Source organism: Mauremys reevesii, unplaced genomic scaffold (assembly GCF_016161935.1).
Source record: "Mauremys reevesii isolate NIE-2019 unplaced genomic scaffold, ASM1616193v1 Contig12, whole genome shotgun sequence".
NCBI classification, from domain to species: Eukaryota; Metazoa; Chordata; order Testudines; family Geoemydidae; genus Mauremys; species Mauremys reevesii.
Genome location: NW_024100738.1, coordinates 766,009 through 785,526, shown reverse-complemented (window position 1 = coordinate 785,526; position 19,518 = coordinate 766,009). Strand labels below are relative to the sequence as shown.

At 50.7% G+C, this 19,518-nt stretch overlaps 1 protein-coding gene across 1 annotated transcript; it reads left to right on the top strand.

Annotated features, from left to right (window-relative positions):
* Nucleotides 1-12: 12 nt before the first annotated feature.
* LOC120392856 (C-type lectin domain family 2 member D-like) lies at nucleotides 13-9,149 on the top strand. The gene is made up of 5 exons (XM_039517534.1): nucleotides 13-291; nucleotides 3,655-3,771; nucleotides 7,726-7,907; nucleotides 8,611-8,714; nucleotides 8,928-9,149. Exons 1-5 carry the CDS (start codon nucleotides 132-134, stop codon nucleotides 9,076-9,078), a joined length of 714 nt encoding a protein of 237 aa, XP_039373468.1. The 5' UTR covers nucleotides 13-131; the 3' UTR covers nucleotides 9,079-9,149.
* The last annotated feature ends 10,369 nt before the right edge of the window (nucleotides 9,150-19,518 follow it).

Here is a 19,518-nt window from a genome sequence, read left to right as displayed (position 1 = left end):
AATGGGGGATGGGACACCACAAACAAACCCACCGACCCTTATGCTGTCCTGACTGTGTCATTGCAGATTCTAGGTCAGCTGGGAGAGGAGCCAAAGCCAGGGACACTGCACTGGCTGGAGCTGATTCTGCCATGGCTGCTAGAGCCATTTCTTGCAACTGGCTCCAAGCTGATCAGAGTCCAGCACCCACCGCTGCCTCCCTGAGAAGAGAGATGGGGAACTGGGCGGAAGCAGATCCCCCTGGACAGCCTCTTAACAGCTCCATAGACTTGAAGAGTGGAGAAGAACCAGGTAACGGAGCTTCCCTGCCTAGGAACAGGCTGGAGGGAGGAGATGCCTTTCAGGGGTGGGTGTAGCTGTCTTTCCTCCTCCTCATTCCCCCACCCCTGCCCCATGCAGCAGAGGCTGTATTGCTTCAATGGACTCGGATTGTGCAGCACATGCTCTCTTGTGTGGCAGTTGCACGTATGGTTTTTAGGACTGTACGTGTTCTATCCCCTTGAAAACGTTTGGCTCATGTCTCCCTGGGTCGCTCCTGTCACTGCTCTTTCCTTTTGGTTGTTTGTCCTTCCAGTGTGTGAGCTGAGGTGTTTGCACTCATAAGCCATGCAGAGCCCTGCCTTTGTGCATGGCCAGGAACAGGTGTAGCTACCAGTGGCCACAGCACATTCATTTGTATTTTGCCAGTGAATGTATCATGCCCTCAGATGTGTCTCTGGGCACTAGGGAAGAGGATTTGCTAAGATTGAACTCCAGCAGAGGTTCCCTGGATTTACACTCCCGGGGACACAGGCGCTCTTCCAATGTTCCTGCCAACCTTTGGTTGTTAATTATGGCAACTCTGGATATTTCATGTTAACCATATAAATGCTCAATCCCTTTTTTAACTTTCCTAAATTCTTTTTATCAATTTCCTGTGACTGTGAGTTCCGCAGTCTAATTATACATTGGCTGGAAAAAATAGTTCCTTTCCCAACTCTTCAATCTAATTGAATATCCCTGTCACACGGTCTGCACAGGTTTTCACTCTATGCCTGGGCCCGGTGTTGGCTGGTTAAAATAGAGTCCCCACATCACCACCTTTGGTGCTTCACCCTTGTGTCTTTATTTACAGTGCAACAGTGTTATCTCCCCTTCCGCCCCCCCCCCCCCAACAACAGCTATCCCCAGTCAGACCCTCTCAGGGTCTCCTGGCCCGTAAGGCTCCTTTCCTTTGGTGAGGGGACAGAGATGTAACCCTCCCAGGCTAGCCTCCTGCCTGAGCTTTCCTCAGGGCTTTTATAGCCCTCCTCAGCCCAGCTGTCACTCCTTAGCTCATAGCAGTGAGCCAGCCCTCATCTAGGCCTGCAGCTGGGCTCTCTGCTGACTACCTGGCCTCCCTACCAGACATTAGGGCTTTAGCCAGCATTTTAGCAGGGCATTCCAGGGATTTACCCCTGCCCTGCCACAATCTCCATGTGACGTTACTGACATAACCTGTGACCATATAGATCATTGTTGCAACCACTGTTATATATTTGCAGCCAATATTGTACAAAGGGTGTCATGTCAGGTGTCTATAGAAAGCATGATCATAACCAGCAAATCATAACCTATCTGTGTGTGTGTGAATTTTTGTAGCTGAAGTTATAAATATTGGCTACATACTTGTATATCAAGGTGTTTTGATTCTAAGAAGCCTCAGTAAAACATTTGGTCAGCTAACTCTTGAGAAGGGACTATTCTCAGTAAGTGCCCAATCAAGAAACACTTAAGAGACAGTGAACCTTGGGAGATGCCAATCCACATCTGGGCTTTCCTGAAACAGTTCAAACTAGCACGTAAACCAGGGCTAGGCAACCTATGGCATGTGCGCCGAAGGCGGCACGCGAGCTGATTTTCAGTGGCACTCACGCTTCCCGGGTCCTGGCCACCGGTCCAGGGGGCTCTGCATTTTAAATTAATTTTAAATGAAGCTTCTTAAACATTTAAAAACCCTTGTATACTTTACATGCAACAATAGTTTAGTTATATATTATAGACATATAGAAAGACTTTCTAAAAACGTTAAAATGTATTTCTGGCACGGGAAACCTTAAATTAGAGTGAATAAATGAAGACTTGGCACACCCCTTCCGAAAGGTTGCCAACCCCTGATGTAAACAATGGCTTCAGCCTACAAAGGAGTCGTGCATGGACATGTGACTTGCCCATGTGACTCCAGATGCCATCTTGCTGCTGGAATTTTCCACAGTAAGAACAAAGAGATGTCCTCCAAGGCAGAGAGTGTTAAAAGCCCTGGAAACTCCTCCATCTTGTCTTCCCTCCTGCTTCATACCTCTGGAGGGACTTTGTACAAACTGAAGCTCTGAACAAAGGACTGAATGACCCATCCCAGCTGTGGATGTACTCCAGAGACTTTATTTGAACCTGCAGTTTATTCCATCGCTGCTACAAGCCTGAACCAAGAACGTTGCCATTACTGTATGTAATTGATTCCATTTAACCAATTCTAGCTCTCATCTATATTTCTTTTATGAATAAACCTTTAGATTTTAGATGCTAAAGGATTGGTAACAGTGATTTGTGCGTAAGATCTGATTTGTATATTTACCTGGGTCTGGGGCTTGATCCTTTGGGATCGGGAGAACCTTTTTTCTTTTACTGGGGTATTGGTTTTCATAATCACTTGTCCCCATAACGAGTGGCACTGGTGGTGATACTGGGAGACTGGAGTGTCTAAGGGAATTGCTTGTGTGACTTGTGGTTAGCCAGTGGGGTGAGACCAAAGTCCTTTCTGTTTGGCTGGTTTGGTTTGCGTTGGTGTGCAAAGGAACCTCAGCCTTGGGCTGTAACTGCCCTGCTCTGAGCAATTTGTCCTGAATTGAAACTCTCAGTTGGGTCCCACCAAAGGGTATCATTGTTACACCCCTTGCTCTTGTGTTACGAGACAGGGAGAGCAAAGGGAAAGTGATAACTACCCCTTTAAGGGACAGGCAGGAGGCTACATCTGCCTCAGATGTAATCAAGGCAGGCCTGTCCCATTAAGCATACTGCTGCCAATCCAGGGAAATTAAGGAGGGGTGCACCCACAGTACCACACCAGGCCACAAGGGGGCGTGCAGTGACTGTTCACAGCTTTATCACCAGAAGCTCCCAGTCTGCCTTCTGCCCCATCTGTTATTGCCTAGACTGTTTATCCTGTCCCCTCTTAGTCACCTCCCCTCCATGGCGAACAATCCCAGGCTTTTCAAACTCTTGTCATGGATTTTCCAGGCCCCTGATCATCCTCTGAATCCCTCTGAATTCTGCAGGGTCCTTTCTGGGGATTAATTGAACTGGTGGTTTGGGGGGTGATGTTCTCCTTTGCAGTCTGAATGGGAGTTCGAGTTAATATTTGTGTCCAGAGCTGAGACAGAGCCATTTAAGAGGTCAAAATAAATATCTGGTGTGTGTCAGATCAGAGCCTGATGGCAAACAATTTTAATTTGAGTCAGGATAGCTCAGTGGTTTGAGCATTGGCCTGCTAAACCCAGGGTTGTGAGTTCAATCCTTGAGGGGGCCATTTAGGGAACTGGAACTTTAAAAAAAAAAAAATTAGCAACGGGTTGAACTAGATGATCTCCTGAGATCCCTTCCAACCGTGATATTCTATGATTGGTTTTGATCTTCCAGGTCATCCAGCTAATTCCAGCTCCAGGAAACCTGCAGTATGGGATCGTCCAGCTGCCCTCAGAGCCATAATCGTGGTTACAATGGTCGTCATCATCGCTCTAGTAGCAGCTTTGATAGGTAAGTTCCCAACCCCTGATGATTCAGTCTCTGGGTGTGGAGCTTTCTTCCTTCACGGCTCACAGCTCCACCTCATCTCTCCCCTGGCCTCTCTGCTTTAGCAGTCAGGTCAGACAGGAGTGTCTCTAGGCTCTTTCATGGCCCCCCACTCCCTTCCATTGTCGTACCTGAGAGTATCACAGACACCAGTGGATTTCTCCGCACACCCCTGTGAGGCAGGGACGTGTCCTTGTCCTTGTTTTGTGGCGCGGGAGCCAAGGCACCGGGGCTGGTTCCACAAAGGGCATTAAAGGGTCGAAGTTCCTGTTTCAGGCACCCTGTGATCTGCCAACCGGGGGGCGCCTGAGCTCACCTGGGGATGACCCTTTTGCTGTGGAAGTTCCCTCAGTGCTTCATGTTCTGCCTCTGGGCGTGTGCTGCTGCTTGGCCCTTGGCACCCAGAGGCCTGTCGTACCCGTGGGGCAGGATCTGGCAGGTTTGCTTAGGCTGCCGGCCTCTGTGAAACAGGTGGGGGACAAGGCCCCCCCACCTTTAACCCTGCCCCAGTGGTTAGGGCACCCCCCTGGGATGTGAGACCCCAGTTCCTGTCCCCTCAGTCTGAGGGGAGCCAGGATCTGAATAGGGGTTGCCCACCCCACGGGAGTGCCCAGCCACGGAGCTGTGGGACAGTCTGGGGGGGGGGGGGTCTCAATATTTCCTGCTGATGTTGTTCCACTTTGATTTAATTGAATAATTAAATATTAATTGGGCCAGAGAGTTAGAATCCCTCTGATCGTTGAGTAGGGCGCCCACCTGAGAGGTGGGACCCCCTGTTCTCCAATCCCTGCTCACCAGGAGAGGGGACTGAAGCAGGGTCTCACGTCGGGGTGAGAGCCCTGCCAGTGGGTTAAAGGTGATCAGGGAGGTCGTCTTCTCTCCCCCTGACCCCCCAGCCAGTTTCACTGGATTTAGGTGCCTGCTGCACTCGCTCTCCCAAGAAGTGACTTAGGTACCTGACTCCAGGGCGGGGGGTCCCCGCTGCAGGTTGTTAGCAGGGCTGGGCCCCTCCCTGCAGCCAGGGCTGAGGGGCTGAGCTCTGAGAGGGGCGGGGCGGAGGGCACAGGCCTGGTCACTGTCTCCTATTGGCTGGCTTGGGCAGCCCCTGTCTAGCAAGCTGGCTGTTGTGGAGCCCGTTCTTAGCCCCCCCCCCCATTCACTGTGTGGGGCACCCAGCTCAGGCCCTGTGGGTCCTGTTGTTGTTCCAGGGGTTTCCTAGGCTAGTAAAAGTTCAGTGTTGTGATGCTGAACCTCAAATGCCTCCGTCCCTTTGTGGATCCGGCCTCAGGGACTTGCCCTGGGTCAGGCAGGGAGTCTGGCAGAGCTTGGAACTGAATCCAGATCTCCTGAGCCCCAGTCGTCCAGGGCAGCAAACACAAGACAGTCGCTCTTTTCCCGATTCCAGCCCCTCTGTTTCTCCCTTTTACACTCGGGGACTCTCTCTTCACACCCGTTTGGATGGATGGACTGACACGGATCCAGTGTCCGATCTTCACTGAGCAGCGTAACTTGTCTGCAGCTCAGGGCTCTGAGGTTCCGTGCCTGGCCTCCTCTTCCAGCCTCCCTTCCCCCCAGTTGTCCCCACAGCAGGGCTGGCAGGGGCTACAGCATCGCTAGGACGAGCTTTATTCAGCTGGGGGGGGGGGAGCCCCATCACTGCAGGGTGTTGCTGAGCATTTAACCCCCAGGGTCAGGGATCTCCAAAGGGAAGGCTCCTCAGGGATGTTAAACTTGGCCAGTTGGTGCACACGTGATGTGCGATTACAGGCTATTTCCATTCAGTGTGAGTCTCATTCTAATGTGGAGCAAGGGGTGGGGCTGTGGGGCTATCAATGGGGCGCTGGAGGATTTAGCAGCTGGATGAGGGGTCTGGGTGCTGCTTGCTGGGGTTATTATGTTGTACTTAAAGTCCTGCACAGGATCTTTTCAGGGGGAATAAGGCAAAACGCCACATTTATTAGTAATACATGTATTAATTAACACTGTCCAATATGCATATGATACATTAGACTCATATGCCCAAGCACACTCTGTCATAATGTTGTTACCAACTAGCTGCTCCCCTGAACTGCACTGGCCAGGTGAGTTAGATGGGGGAGGGGTGGAGCCGGGCTTCTGTTGATCCGGATCGATGCTCCGATGGTGACAAGACGAGACCCTGGGTCGTCTGCAAGACACCTCACGTTTATAGCAGCTTCCCTCTCATGCAAATCTGCACCAGATTCAAAATCTGAATCTGTGTCCCTTGGTCCTTTGTGCTGCTTCCCTCAGGGTGTTGTCCCAATGCTGCAAAGAGGGTGATTTCCCAAAGAAGGTGCTGGCTTCTAACCCCGGAGGCCATCAGTATGTCTGCTTGTCTTTAATGAGCCCACTTGACAGGTTTTATTGTCCTTGGGTCTGGCTTCCATCCCCTCTGCAAGGGTTGCAGCTGTCTGGAGGTGCTGCCTTCCACACCTTCCTCATTCACACCTCGTTCTTTCAACAGGGCAATTGATCAAGGGAGTTGGGGGAACCTTATTCTACTCATAGAAAAAAGACATTTGTTCTGCTTAACTACCGTTAGGGGCTATAACATTATACCAAGGCTTAACACAAAGTTTTTACATGAGGCTTTGATACAAAGTCTCCATATCAAAGGACTTGATACAAAGTTATATGAAAATAGCTGAATACACAGTTATATGAAGAGGCACAATGTAAAGTCATATGAATATTATCAGATTTATCTACAATTAGAAGATGCTCTCACTGCCCCCACGTTCCCCTCCAGTGTAGTGTCAGGCTGCAGACTGCGTTCCAGGGGATCTGATGCTTTGATACGTAAGATGGGTGAGGAGGGAAACCTGCTCAGAGAGGCTGTTGGATCTGAGGGCCCCTCACCTTCAAGGTGTCCTTGTCTGGGGCCCAGCAGGTCTGGCAGCTTCTCTGCTGCCGCCTGCTGGTGTTTTGGGGACTCTGAACTTCTAACATTCTGCCGCTGCCTATTGTACCTGCTCCCATGAGATCAGTCACAGAAGTGACCCGCTCGGTGTTCACCCTGCGCTGCCTCCTGGACTGAGCTGCCCAGCTCTGTAGATGTGGCTGTGGAAGGTGTGAGCACATGACACTGCCCTTAGCCCTGTACGAGAATCCATGTGCTGGGCAGCAGGAGCGTGGGACCTGCTGGGGGGGCGGGGGGAGGCAGAGCACCGGTGCAGGAACTGTGGCCCCTCCCCCACTCCTTTCCCCCCAGGGCCGGTGAAGTGTCTGGGGCTCCCCACAGCAGCCCAGGTTCCCTGGGTGACTTACCACACCCCGGCTCTGGCTTCTGGCCTGGGCAGGCTGCGGGGGAGAGGAGCAGGGGATGGGGCCCCATGGAGGGGGCTAAGGCCCACCTCAGCCCCCCCACCAGGAAGAGGCTGGTGCCGCTAACAGGGGCTGCGCATCATGGCAGGGGAGCTGATCCCCCTTCTCAGCTCCCTGGCCGTGAAGCGCAGCCCCTGCCGCCGCCAGCACCGTGCCTGCCCGAGGCTCTATGCCCAGGTTAACAAGTGGGCAGGCCTGGCTTTCCCAGGTTAAAACATGGGGGAGGAGGGGAATGCCCCCCCCTTACCACTCCAGTTCCAGCGCCCCTGCCAGACACACTCCTCCCTTGCTCTCACCTTCCCCACTCCCTTGGCTGCACACTCTGTACATCCCCAGCCCGATGGGGGCTGTGGCCTGGTTGGCCTCTGGCACTGCCGCAGTGTGTGTGTCATAACAAACTCCAGCTACGCTGCTTATCTGATTGCTGGGCCCTGGCCTCTGGTGCAGCTGCTGCTGGCCACTCTCAGACTGGCCCATCTCTCCCATCGGGCAGTTCTTGTTTCTGTCCCTGCTCGTTCTCCACAGAGATGACAGAAGAGACGCTCCTCTCCCCTTGTGTTTTGTGTTTTCTAGTGGTAACATCTAAGCAGCCTCCTCCATGCCCCCCTGCTGCCTCCTGGTGCCCGGACGGCTGGATCCGGATCCAAGGGAAATGTTACTATTTTTCTAAGGCTGAGGAGAACTGGACCTACAGCCAGAGCTTCTGCTCGTCACACGGTGCCTCCCTGGCAGGGATTGAGAGTCCGCAGGAGCTGGTGAGAAGCCGGTTAGATGCTTTGTGCCAAGCCCAGCGATCGCTGGCACCACAGACAGGGCTGGAGTCAGGCTGGGCTCAGCCCCTCTAGGGCTGAGAGGAGCCCGGGTGCCTCCCAGGCTGGGCAGCCAGAGTCAGTGCGGTTCTGGCAGCTGAATCCTGGCTGGACCTGGGGCTCCAGCCCCTCGACCCTGCGTCTGCCAGAGCCCAGGTGGGAGACTCGTCGAGTGCAGAGCAGGGCTGGCTCAGTCAGCTCCTGGTCAATGGGCTGCCTGGGGCTGGAGCAGGTGAGAACCTGCCCCCCCCCCCCCAGCTCAGCCCAGCCCCAGGGTTCCCTCATGGGTGGGGTGGGGGGAATCCAGCTGCAGGTGAGGTCTGCTTTAGGCCTCTTCCCCTCAGCTTCCCTGCCCTGGTGGCAGGGGTCTGTCTGCCCTCCCCCTGCAGCTCCCTCTCCCTCCTGGCCCTGCTGTGCTCTGAGAAGGGGCTGCTGGGCAGACAGTGACCTTGCAGCTCAATTCCTGCTACACCCAGTAGGTGCCACAGCCCCAAAAAGGAGGAGGGGGGAGGGTGAAGAGTTAATACTTATCTGATCCCTTCACCCAGTAACCATGGAAGAGGCCTCTAGAAATCCCCTGCAGCCCAAGGTGGGGGAGTAGCACGGAGTCAGGGTCTAACACAGCTGATGCTTTTATTGGGTTTCTAAGGGTTCCCTGCTGCCATACGAAGGCAGACTGGACCACTGGATCGGCCTCCGGAAGGACACGGGCCAGGTCTGGAAATGGGCCGATGGGACCGAGTTTGACCATTGGTGAGTTTTGTCCCCCACCCATTGATCAGAGGCTCTGGAAATGCCCCACTAGCTGCTTTAACATCCCTTCTTGCCCAACTGGGGCCTTGTGCTGGTGCAGGAAGGAGGATCCTGAGGGGCTGTGAGTGCAGCTCCCCTCCCTGACTTGGGGTGTCTCCCCTGGTCTGTGCCTGGCACACACTGACTCTAGCTCCAATTGCTTCTGGGTTACAGGTTTGAAATACACGGAGGCGCAGACTGTGCACAGCTGGACGAAGATTTCACTGTTGTCACATCAAGCTGCAGCACACCAAGAAAATGGATCTGCAGTAAACCTGATACCCCTGGGAAGGGAGAGGAGGGAGCAGTGGGAGGGGATTCGTGAACTCAAGGGAATTGGAGACCAGCTGTGACAAAGCCTGGTTCTAGTCCCCTCCATGGTCCCTCCATGCTGCAGCCTGGTTCCTTGTTTCTTAGGGCAGGTCCATACTCACCGCGTCGACCCGCGCGGTGAGTTCGACTTCACGGAGTTCGAACTATCGCATCTGATCTAGACGCGATAGTTCGAACTCCGGAAGCGCCGCGGTCGACTCCGGTACTCCACCACTGCAAACAGCGGTGGCGGAGTCGACGGGGGAGCCGCGGAGTTCGACCCCGCCGCGTCTGGACGGATGAGTAGTTCGAATTAGGGTACTTCGAATTCAGCTACGCTATTCCTGTAGCTGAATTTGCGTACCCTAATTCGAACCCCCTTTTTAGTGTGGACCAGGCCTTAGTCAGTCTGTCTCCAGGATTTTATCCAGTCCTAGTCATCAATTACCCTAATGCTGCCATTTGTGACCCTTCTCTCGGGGAGACTGGCGCAGTTTCACGGTAACTGGATCTCTATCCCACCTCCATCAGGTCTTGAGTCTCCAGCCTGAACCCCGATGCCCTTTACCTTGGTGTTCTGCCCCCAGCAGTATCCCCACACTCTGATCTCCCCTCCCAGGGGAACCCCCAACCCTTTGACCCACCTTGCCTCAGTGGCTACTGCCAGTCATCATCTAGCCCCCCCCCCCGTCACTGGGGCAGACGCAGTCTGTAATGGCCACTCATTGGCAAGGGGGTAGGTCCAGCTGCCTCTGCCTATTCCCAGGCTGCACCTCTGCGGCCCCAGTACCTCTCTTCAGCCTTTAACAAGGCCTCAGCTGGGGGAGTTACCAGGCTGGTGCTCCCCAGCTCCTGTCGCCTCTGCTCTGCTCACTCCAGTACTAGAGTGAGACTGACTTAGCTCCTGGCTCACAGTCCTTGTATAGGGCAAGCTGTGGCCTGATGGGGCCCGGCCCCAGCTGTGGCTGCTTCCCCAGTCAGTGTAGCTTTTTCCACCGGAGCGGGGTAACGGCCCTGCTACAGGCAGTGGTTCCCAAACATTAACAACCCGTGAACCCTTTTCATGAAAATTATCAAATCACGCGAACCCCCTCTAAAAATAAATATTTCCAGGGATTTTCTCCCTTACCTGAGCACAAATTACACTGGTCTACAATTTTTGAGAAGTCGTCTGCTTCAGAGATAAAATGTGCTATTTATTATGTATTTTGATGTGCTGAATTCAAATATGACAATTAAAACAACTGATTGGCTACTGTTTCTAAGATATTTAAGTTTTTACATTTTATGTCTATGTATATTGTGTAGATAGTAGAGTTTTAATCATAAATTGTAAACCTAGGTCTTTTCATGTGTTTATGGTTGCTTCGCATGATAATATTTCACCTGTCCTGTTTATGTAACACTTTAGATAACCCTTTTGCTGATTTTTAACTAAAATTTATTATGAAACAAAAGCCAAAAAACTATTATGTACATGGTGTAGTCCTATTCAGTGTCTACTCGGCGCTTCTTGGCTTGTCTCTTGTATTCATTAAATGGAGCATCTCTTGTCACTGTCCAGCAATAGTCTGCAAGCATTGATGGGCTCCATTTGCCCTGATAGCGTTCCTCCATTGTTGCAATGTCCTGGTGAAATCGCTGTCGCTCACTGCTCGCAGTTCGGTGGAAAAAAAACTACATGAGAGTGCAAAAAATGTATCAATAGAGACATGTTGCAACCAAGGCTTTTGTATGCCTCGAGGAGGTTTTCCACCAACAACCTGTAGTTGTCTGCCTTGTTGTTTCCGAGAAAATTTATTGCCACTAACTGGAAGGCTTTCCATGCCGTCTTTTCCTTGCCACGCAGTGCATGGTCAAATGCATCATCTCAAAGAAGTTCACGAATCTGAGGACTAACAAAGACACCTTCCTTTATCTTAGCTTCACTTCCTCCGTGGAAAATTTCCAAGGTTTACTTGAAAGCTGCTTGTGTTTTGTCAATGGCCTTGACAAAGTTCTTCATCAGACCCAGCTTGATGTGTAAGGGTGGTAACAAAATCTTCCTTGATTCAACAAGTGGTGGATGCTGAACACTTTTCCTCCCAGGCTCCAATGACTGTCGGAGTGGCCAATCTTTCTTGATGAAGTGGGAATCTCTTGCACAACTATCCCATTCGCAGAGAAAACAGCAGTACTTTGTGTATCCAGTCTGCAGACCAAGCAAGAGAGCAACAACCTTCAAATCGCCACAAAGCTGCCACTGATGTTGGTCATAGTTCATGCACCTCAAAAGTTGTTTCATGTTGTCATAGGTTTCCTTCATATGGACTGCATGACCAACTGGAATTGATGGCAAAACATTGCCATTATGCAGTAAAACAGCTTTAAGACTCGTCTTCGATGAATCAATGAACAGTCTCCACTCATCTGGATCGTGAACGATGTTGAGGGCTGCCATCACACCATCGATGTTGTTGCAGGCTACAAGATCTCCTTCCATGAAGAAGAATGGGACAAGATCCTTTTGACGGTCATGGAACATGGAAACCCTAACATCACCTGCCAGGAGATTCCACTGCTGTAGTCTGGAGCCCAACAGCTCTGCCTTACTCTTGGGTAGTTCCAAATCCCTGACAAGGTCATTCAGTTCACCTTGTGTTATGAGGTGTGGTTCAGAGGAGGAGGATGGGAGAAAATGTGGGTCCTGTGACATTGATGGTTCAGGACCAGAAGTTTCATCCTGTTCCTCTTCCTCGTCTGACTCAAGTGAGAATGATTCTGGTGCATCAGGAACCGGCAGTCCTTCTCCGTGGGGTACTGGGCGTATAGCTGATGGAATGTTTGGATAATGCACAGTCCACTTTTCCTTCTTTGACGCACCTTTCCCAGCTGGAGGCATCATGCAGAAGTAACAATTGCTGGTGTGATCTGTTGGCTCTCTCCAAATCATTGGCACTGCAAAAGGCATAGATTTCCTTTTCCTGTTCAACCACTGGTGAAGATTTGTTGCGCAAATGTTGCAGCATATGTGTGGGGCCCACCTCTTGTCCTGATCTCCAATTTTGCAGCCAAAATAAAGGTGATAGGCTTTCTTAACCATAGTGGTTATACTGCGCTTTTGTGATGCAAAAGTCACTTCGCCTCAAACGTAGCAGAAGTTATCTGCACTGTTCACACAAGTACGAGGCATCTCTGCTCACTTTGGCTAAACAGAAATGTGTCCCTTTGCAAAATCAAACACTGACAAATAAGAGAGCACGACACTGTATGATTTCTAGAGCTGATATAGGGCAATTTGTTCAGCAGAGTGATGTAAGCTTCGTTATGATTGCATCATCCATGACTTCTAGGAATAACATGATGCAATTCCTATCATGTATGACACAATACCAGCTTCAGATTGCATCATTCATTGTTTTGCCTAAAAAGCAAGTACTGTCCAAACCCAGTCATAGATTTATTCATAGATCCAGTCAAAGATGTATTTTAGTCATTTCTGGTTTAAATTAAGATCTCTTCCCTTTATAACTCACTTATCCTTTGCTATTCCCAAGTCAAGGGTCGTATATACTGACCCAATAGCATAACTTGAAAACTAGAGCCAATCAACAATTTTAAGCATCATTTTCATTCTCAGTGACCCAGAATTAGTAACGGTTGACTACATTTATTTCAGAAGCATTTTGCCTGTAGAGCAGTGTAATAGAAGTAGTGATCTTGGAAATAATTTGGATTTTTTTATGACATGCTTATTACACACTATTTATTATTGCATTATTTATCATTACATTATTTATTTTATTACATTATGAAAATGGCAACACTCTTCCAAGATTTCACTTTTTTAGCTCATATCACTTTGATTAAACCTCCTACATGTTTCATCAAGGAGCACCAGATGTGAAACCAGCAGGAAGCTATTTAAGAAGCCAGCTCACATACAGAATTCCTCCCACAAGCATTTGGGTCTTGAGCAGTCCAGGCAAACCATGCAGACTACAACAAAGCTTAAACTTGTTTTTCATGCTAATTTAAAAAACAACACTAGATGGATCAGTGCACTAAAACCAATATAACTGCACAACTGAAGTTTATGTTCTGCCAGGAAGACATGGTCGCAGGGATCGGGCTACTGGCCCCCTCGCCTGGGGTCCCTAGGGATGTCTCTGTCTGCCATTACAGAATTTTTTCCAAGAACCCCACTGTTCTAGGGCAAAAGCATTATGGAGAAAATGTACAAAAATCACTAAAAGTTCCCCCTCACTAAACCCACCAGAAATCATCCCTCTTCCAGAGGGGAGTCAAGTAGCAAATGACACTTCCAGGCCCTCCTTGTGGGGTTGGGGTCCCCTCCCCCCCGGATGGAGAGGAAGTCCTGTTTGAATCAAAATGGAGGTTGTGAAACTGTTTAAACTCAGCCTCTGAGTGTCCTAAGTTCTGTCTCAGTCTCTGGAAAACCCCCTGTGAGCCAGTGTGTGGGAACCAAACGTTCCAGGGTGCGATCCCAGCCAGGGAGCGGCTGGGTCACCGCTTGCCTGTGGCCTGGGGTGTGTCACAGTCCTGTGCAGAAGCTCCCAACCTGGGCCAAACAGCCTGCAGGTCACGTCCTGAGTGGCTGTGCCTGGCCACAGCCCTGGTCCAGCAGCCTGTCACCTGTGCCACACTGGGTCCACCAGCCTTGGTCACTACGTGCAGGGTGACCCCAACACACTCCCAGTCCTGGACTTCCCCCTAAAACATGTCCTGCCCTGTCCAGCCCTCTCCTGGACAGTCCAGATCTACTCGGCCAATTGTCCCTCTCAGGGAAGCAACATACACAGTCTGCTACCTTAAATGGAGTTACCCAAACAAGTCACAGCACTGGGTTAGTTAAATTAAAGACTAAAACACGTTTATTTAACTACAAAGAGAGATTTTAAGTGAGTACAAGTAATGAGGCATAAAGTCAGGAACGGCTGCAAGAGCAATAAAGATAAAACACTTTCTACACTAAACAACTTAGACTCGGCACAAGGTGCCGTCCCTCACCACAGGTTCACAGTGATGTTGCTGATCAAACTCTCAAGCCAGGATCTGCTCCCAAAGTCCAACATTTTTTTCTTTTGTCATCTTAGGTGAAAAGAGAGAGCTGGGTAGGGAGAGGGAACATGGGGTGTTTTGCCCCTCACGTTTATAGTCCAGTCACTGTTTGAGATGCAGTTTCCTGAAGGTCACCCCTCAAAGCAAAGTTTATTCACAGTAAAGATGGCGACATGATGTCTGGTGGTGAAAAGTTCTGTGCTGTTTCTTCTCACTTCTGTTTCCTGAAATGCAGATTTTTCCTTGTCTCCTGTCTTCTCTCTCTCGCTGTCTGAGGACTGTTTACAACTTGTATGTAAACTCAGTGGTGGATTTAGAGTTAGTGGGGCCCTGTGCTCAGCTTCATTTTTGGCACCACCCCCCACCCCAGACCTAGCCAAGAAAAAGAACATTCTCTCTTATCTCCCACATTCCTGTTTTTCATTCTGTTTTCCTTCATCCTCCTCCTATATAATAAGTAATAAGAACTAAATGAAAACAAAGTGAAGTACCTTGATTGTTTTTATAGTCTAACTTTTATTTTTCCAAAGACCAGTTAAAAATTGCTATGGGTCTTGGTGGACCACTTAATGATCTTTCCAAATATTATTTGTACCATTAGCGAACTATTGTAAAGCATTTTGGATGAGAGCTCCGGGTTGGGGAAGTCCCAGTCGCAGCCACTGGGTTACCTTACCTGGCTGGCTGGTGGACGCGTCCCTGCCCCGCCACTGCTCCTGTTCGCTGCCAAAGGGAGCTGTGGCGGCAGCAGCACGTGAGAGCTAAGACCCCCCCTGGCTGCCACTCCCTTCCCCTGGCCTTTTTCCAGGGGCCACCAGCAGCAGTGCACGCCCGGGACTGCACCTGTGCTGCCAGGTGTCCAGAGGAGCAGGGCAGCAGGACAGGCCCAGGCGGACGCCCCAACAGGGGAGTGCGCCCACCTCCCCTACAGTGCTCCCCCAGCCAGCCCCTCACCTCACCTGGCCGCCGGCGCCGGCCTGCAGCAGGAGTCCCGGGAGAGCGCACTGCACACCGCACCTCCTGCACGGCTCTTAAACGGCTCCCTCCCTGCTCTCCCCCACAGCTCCTGCACCCCCCCACCCTGCAATGCAGGGGGTGCTGGATGGTGCTGGGCTGCCCGGCCCTGGGGCCCCCTGTGTGTTTCATTGTAAATCCGCCTCTGACATTAGAAATGAACTCTAGGGTAAGAATGGGGAGGTGAACAAAAGTGCTGAAATTCAGTGACAAGAAACGGCCACACGGTGGTACCAGAGCTTTGGAGGTGGCCATGCTGGCAACTGACCGATAGAATTCTGTCTACTTTATTTACAAGAGCCAGTTGTCTCTCCAAATGCAGCAGCATTGCGAGGGTTAAATGGGAGACATGCCCCAAAGCACCCCCGGAAATGTAATGCTGTCATTGCCCCGAGGGAGCACCCGTCGGGGAGTTACCCAGAAATTATTTATTGTTCATATTCAGGGGCGGCTCTATGTATTTCGCTGCCCCAAGCGCGTGCCTGGGGCGGTAAGCCGTGGGAGGTCTGGCTGGTAACACGGATTCGGCGGCATGCCTGCAGGAGGTCTGGCTGGTAACACGGATTTGGCGGCATGCCCGCGGGAGGTTTGGCTGGTAACGCGGATTCGGCGGCATGCCTGCGGGATGCCCGCCGGTCCCACGGCTTTGGCATACCCACGGCCGAATTGCTGCCAAATCTGCGTTACCAACCAGAGCTCCTGCAGGCATGCGGCTGAAGGCAGCCTGACTGCCAACCTCACAGCGACTGGCAGGCTGTCCCCCCCACCCCCCCACCGCATGGCTTGCCGCCCCAGGCATGTGCTTGGATCACTGGTGCCTGGAGCAGCCCCTGTCCATATTACAATAGCACCTAGACCGACTTCCCTCCCTGCCCCCATCAACCAAGATCCCCTCCCCTTTCCTATTATGGCAGACAGCACACAGACCCGCACCCTTCCCTGCAGTTAAGATGAAGGACCTGCTGGGCCGGGCGCTGCACAGACACACAGGGAGAGACAGTCCCTGCCCCAGCTGAGATCAGGGCCCTGTTAGGTAAAAAGCAAGTCCTTACTCACCTCTCCAGCACCCGAGTTCGTGCGGAGTTGGTATGGGGCTCACAATCTGTCAGAGACCAGACACCACTTCGTTGATCAACGGGCTCACACTATCCTTAGCTTAAAAGGCTTCGGAGTAAGTGTGGCAAGTTTATTAGGGGTGAGCATCAATATTTATACACAGAAGTAAACAAAGTGATTAACAGATCATAATGGTCATGCATAATCAATCAAGATTCTACAGGATAAAACAGGTTAAAATGTAAATTTAAAAAGACAAAAGGGGAGATGGCTACTTAAGGGGAGGGGGGGTGTCATGAGTAGTTCGCAGGTCAGAGCTTTGATTAAAAGTTTCAGACAGAGACATCAAGTCTGGGTTAAGTTTAAGCTCATCAAAAGTTCAGACTCAACATTCCTCCATTTGTAGCTTTGGGATAACTATCTACCAAAAGCTACACCCCATTTTAAGGAGCCAAGGGCCGCTATAATTTCAGCCTGGGCCAACTCGAAGAGAGTAAGGCCTTTGGCTGAAGTAGGAAAAGAATAAACTGACCCACATGAGTCTATGAGGGAGGGGACACACTGAATACAGCAACACAGTATTATAAGGATTACTATGGCCCCAACAATAGCCACCAAGAGTTTTTTAACCCACCCAAATCCAGGCAGCCAATTCCATAAGGCTCCCCACCAATCATAAGGTGGCTGGCCAGAGGAGTAGTTCTTAGCTATTTCCCTTAGATGTTTGGTACGTTGAAAAGTGTCAGGGTAGGTGTCATTTACAAAAACACAGCATTCTTCATTTATGAGGGCGCAAGTTCCTCCTTGGGCTGCTAACATTATGTCTAAAGCCATTCGGTTTTGCAAAGCTAACTGGCGCAGCTGGGACATTTCCCCGGCCTGATTCTCAAATAGAGTCGCAGTTTCATTGGTTAAAGATTCTAGTAGTCCCTGTAGACGGATGACACCACCCCTCAAGCTAATGAGACCAGCCCACCGCTGCCACGACAAACCATCACGGATATTAATATCTCTGAAAGTTTCACGGATGTTACGAACGTGGGGAAAATGAGGGGGAGTGAGGGAGATGCGAGAAGGCGGTGTTAGCCACGCTAAATAACATGACCCTGCCCAATCAGGGAAGAGAAAGTAATAAGCTTTGGGCCCGCACACCCAGTATGTTTCATACATTGCGTTTCGGGTATTTCATTTTTCAAAGTAGGAGGTAACCCACCACCCGTTGGACCACTGTTCCCCTGGTAACGCAGAGGGGTCGTTGTGCGAACTGCAGAGGCACAATTTGGTAGTGGTGTTTTCAAAGTGCAGTGTAGTACTGCTTGAGCAGTTGTAGAAGGCAATCGTATATCCCTTAACAATTAGTTGGACACCCTCGTGATTTGAGCAGGGCTTCTTAAAAGCTGACTCTGAAGGCTTGTGGGGGATCCACATATGGGATAAGTGGGATGCGCAAGGCTTGAAGCCAAGATTTTTACTAAAGGCGGTGCCATTAAAATACATGTTGCATTTACTTGTTCCCACAAAAGTTGACCCCTTTTTTTTAACAAAACACAGTGATCCTGTCTGATTGGTTACCCTGAGATATCTGTTAATTGGCACTCCTGTTTTGTCCCATGTAAGATTGTGTTGGACTGGATCTTTTACTCTAGCCGGTGGCATCCAAGTCATATTAGCAGTGGTCAGGGGAATGGGTGTGAAGGGGAGTCCCTGTTCTGCATTTACTGGAAATTGAGTACATACCCAGCAATTACTTCTATTTCCTAAAATACGAGTTTTAACCTCGTGGGAATATCTAATAAAAGCATTATCTTCATAAGCAGAAAATAAACTAAAAAGGCATAATAAAAAACATACAGTTGTCAGAATAAAAGGTCCTCTCATTTTTTTCGAGTTAATTTAAGTCTGATGTCTGAAAGAGGTAAGCTGGTCCACTGGTTAGAGGCAGTGTCTTCAGTGGTGGCAAGAGCTGTTGGTCCGTCACTGTGGTCCACTACGGCTGGCTTGACGTGGGAGTGGTGGATCCAGGATTTGCGTCCTTCCAGGAACACTGCAGTCTGGGTTGTTAAAAGAACCTGGTGAGGTCCAGTAAACCTCGGCTGGAGGGTGTTGCCACGAACGAACTGTTTGGCCCAGACGAAGTCCCCTGGTTGGAACGGGTGGATCTGTTCTTCTAGTGGCACGGTCTGGGAAAACTGCGAGGCTTTTCAAAGGGTACGGAGGCGAGCCTGTAGGGAGAGAAACTGGCACGCGGTCATATGATCCCCTCCCAATAGTGAAACATCAGCACGTGGTAGCGCCCCGCCTTTGAAAGGGGGGTGTCCATAGAGTAGTTCAAAGGGGGATAATCCCAATACACGGGTTGGGCGAGTACGAAGGTGAAACAGGACCAAGGGAAGTACCTGAGGCCACTTTAACCCTGTTTCCTGACAGTATTTAGCCAATGTGAGCTTAAGCTTCCTATTCATACGCTCAACTTTCCCGCTAGACTGGGGGTGGTAGGGTGTATGAAAGGAGTGTGAAATGCCCAGTCCTTGTTCTAAACGGCCAAGGACATTACCAGTAAAGTGGGGTCCGCGATTTGAGTTAAGCACGAGAGGGATGCCAAAACAGGGTACAATGTCTCTAAGGAGGATCTTTGCCACTGTGGCAGCAGTACAATTAGCAGTAGGAAAAGCTTCGACCCATGAAGTCAGAGGGCAAACCAAAACAAGGAGGTGCTTTTTCCCAAAAGCCTTTGGCATATCTGCAAAGTCAATTTGAAGATGTTGAAATGGAGCAGCAGGCGGAGGTCTTTTACCCTTAATTTTGTTAAGAGGCGGAGCAGGTCCATTACGCTGACATGTGCTGCATGCTTTTACTATTGACAGCCAGTAGGGTTGAATGCCTGGAGCATACCAAAAGCGAGCGATGGTGTTCACAAGGGCGTGCGTGCCGTAGTGACCCCCCTTATCATGGTGCCAGCGAACTGCCACGGGGTATGTGGAGCGAGGGAGGCAGGCTCGGCCATCCGGCATAAGCCAGGTCCCTTTGACCAGAGTGGCTCCGAGGCTCTCCCACGACTGTAGTTTAGCAGCGGGTACCGGTACGGGGTGCAGTGGAGTAAAGGAGGAGGTTACAATAGCCAACGTGGGCATGGCTAAGGGTAAGACGGCAGCCGTCCTGGCAGAGGCGTCAGCCAGGGCATTCCCACGGGTGACGGGGCTATCATCTTTAGTATGGGCCCGGCAGTGAACTACAGCCAGGACCGAGGGTTCTTGGAGGGCGTCCAAAAGCTTGTGGATGAGGGGGAGGTGCTGAATGGGTTTACCGGCAGCTGTCTGGAAAC

Coding starts and splice junctions, on each gene's coding strand:
- LOC120392856 (XM_039517534.1), top strand. CDS start 132: ATGGCTGCTAGAGCCATTTCTTGCAACTGGCTCCAAGCTGATCAGAGT. Junction 292..3,654: donor GAAGAGTGGAGAAGAACCAG/GTAACGGAGCTT, acceptor TTGATCTTCCAG/GTCATCCAGCTAATTCCAGC. Junction 8,715..8,927: donor GGGACCGAGTTTGACCATTG/GTGAGTTTTGTC, acceptor TCTGGGTTACAG/GTTTGAAATACACGGAGGCG.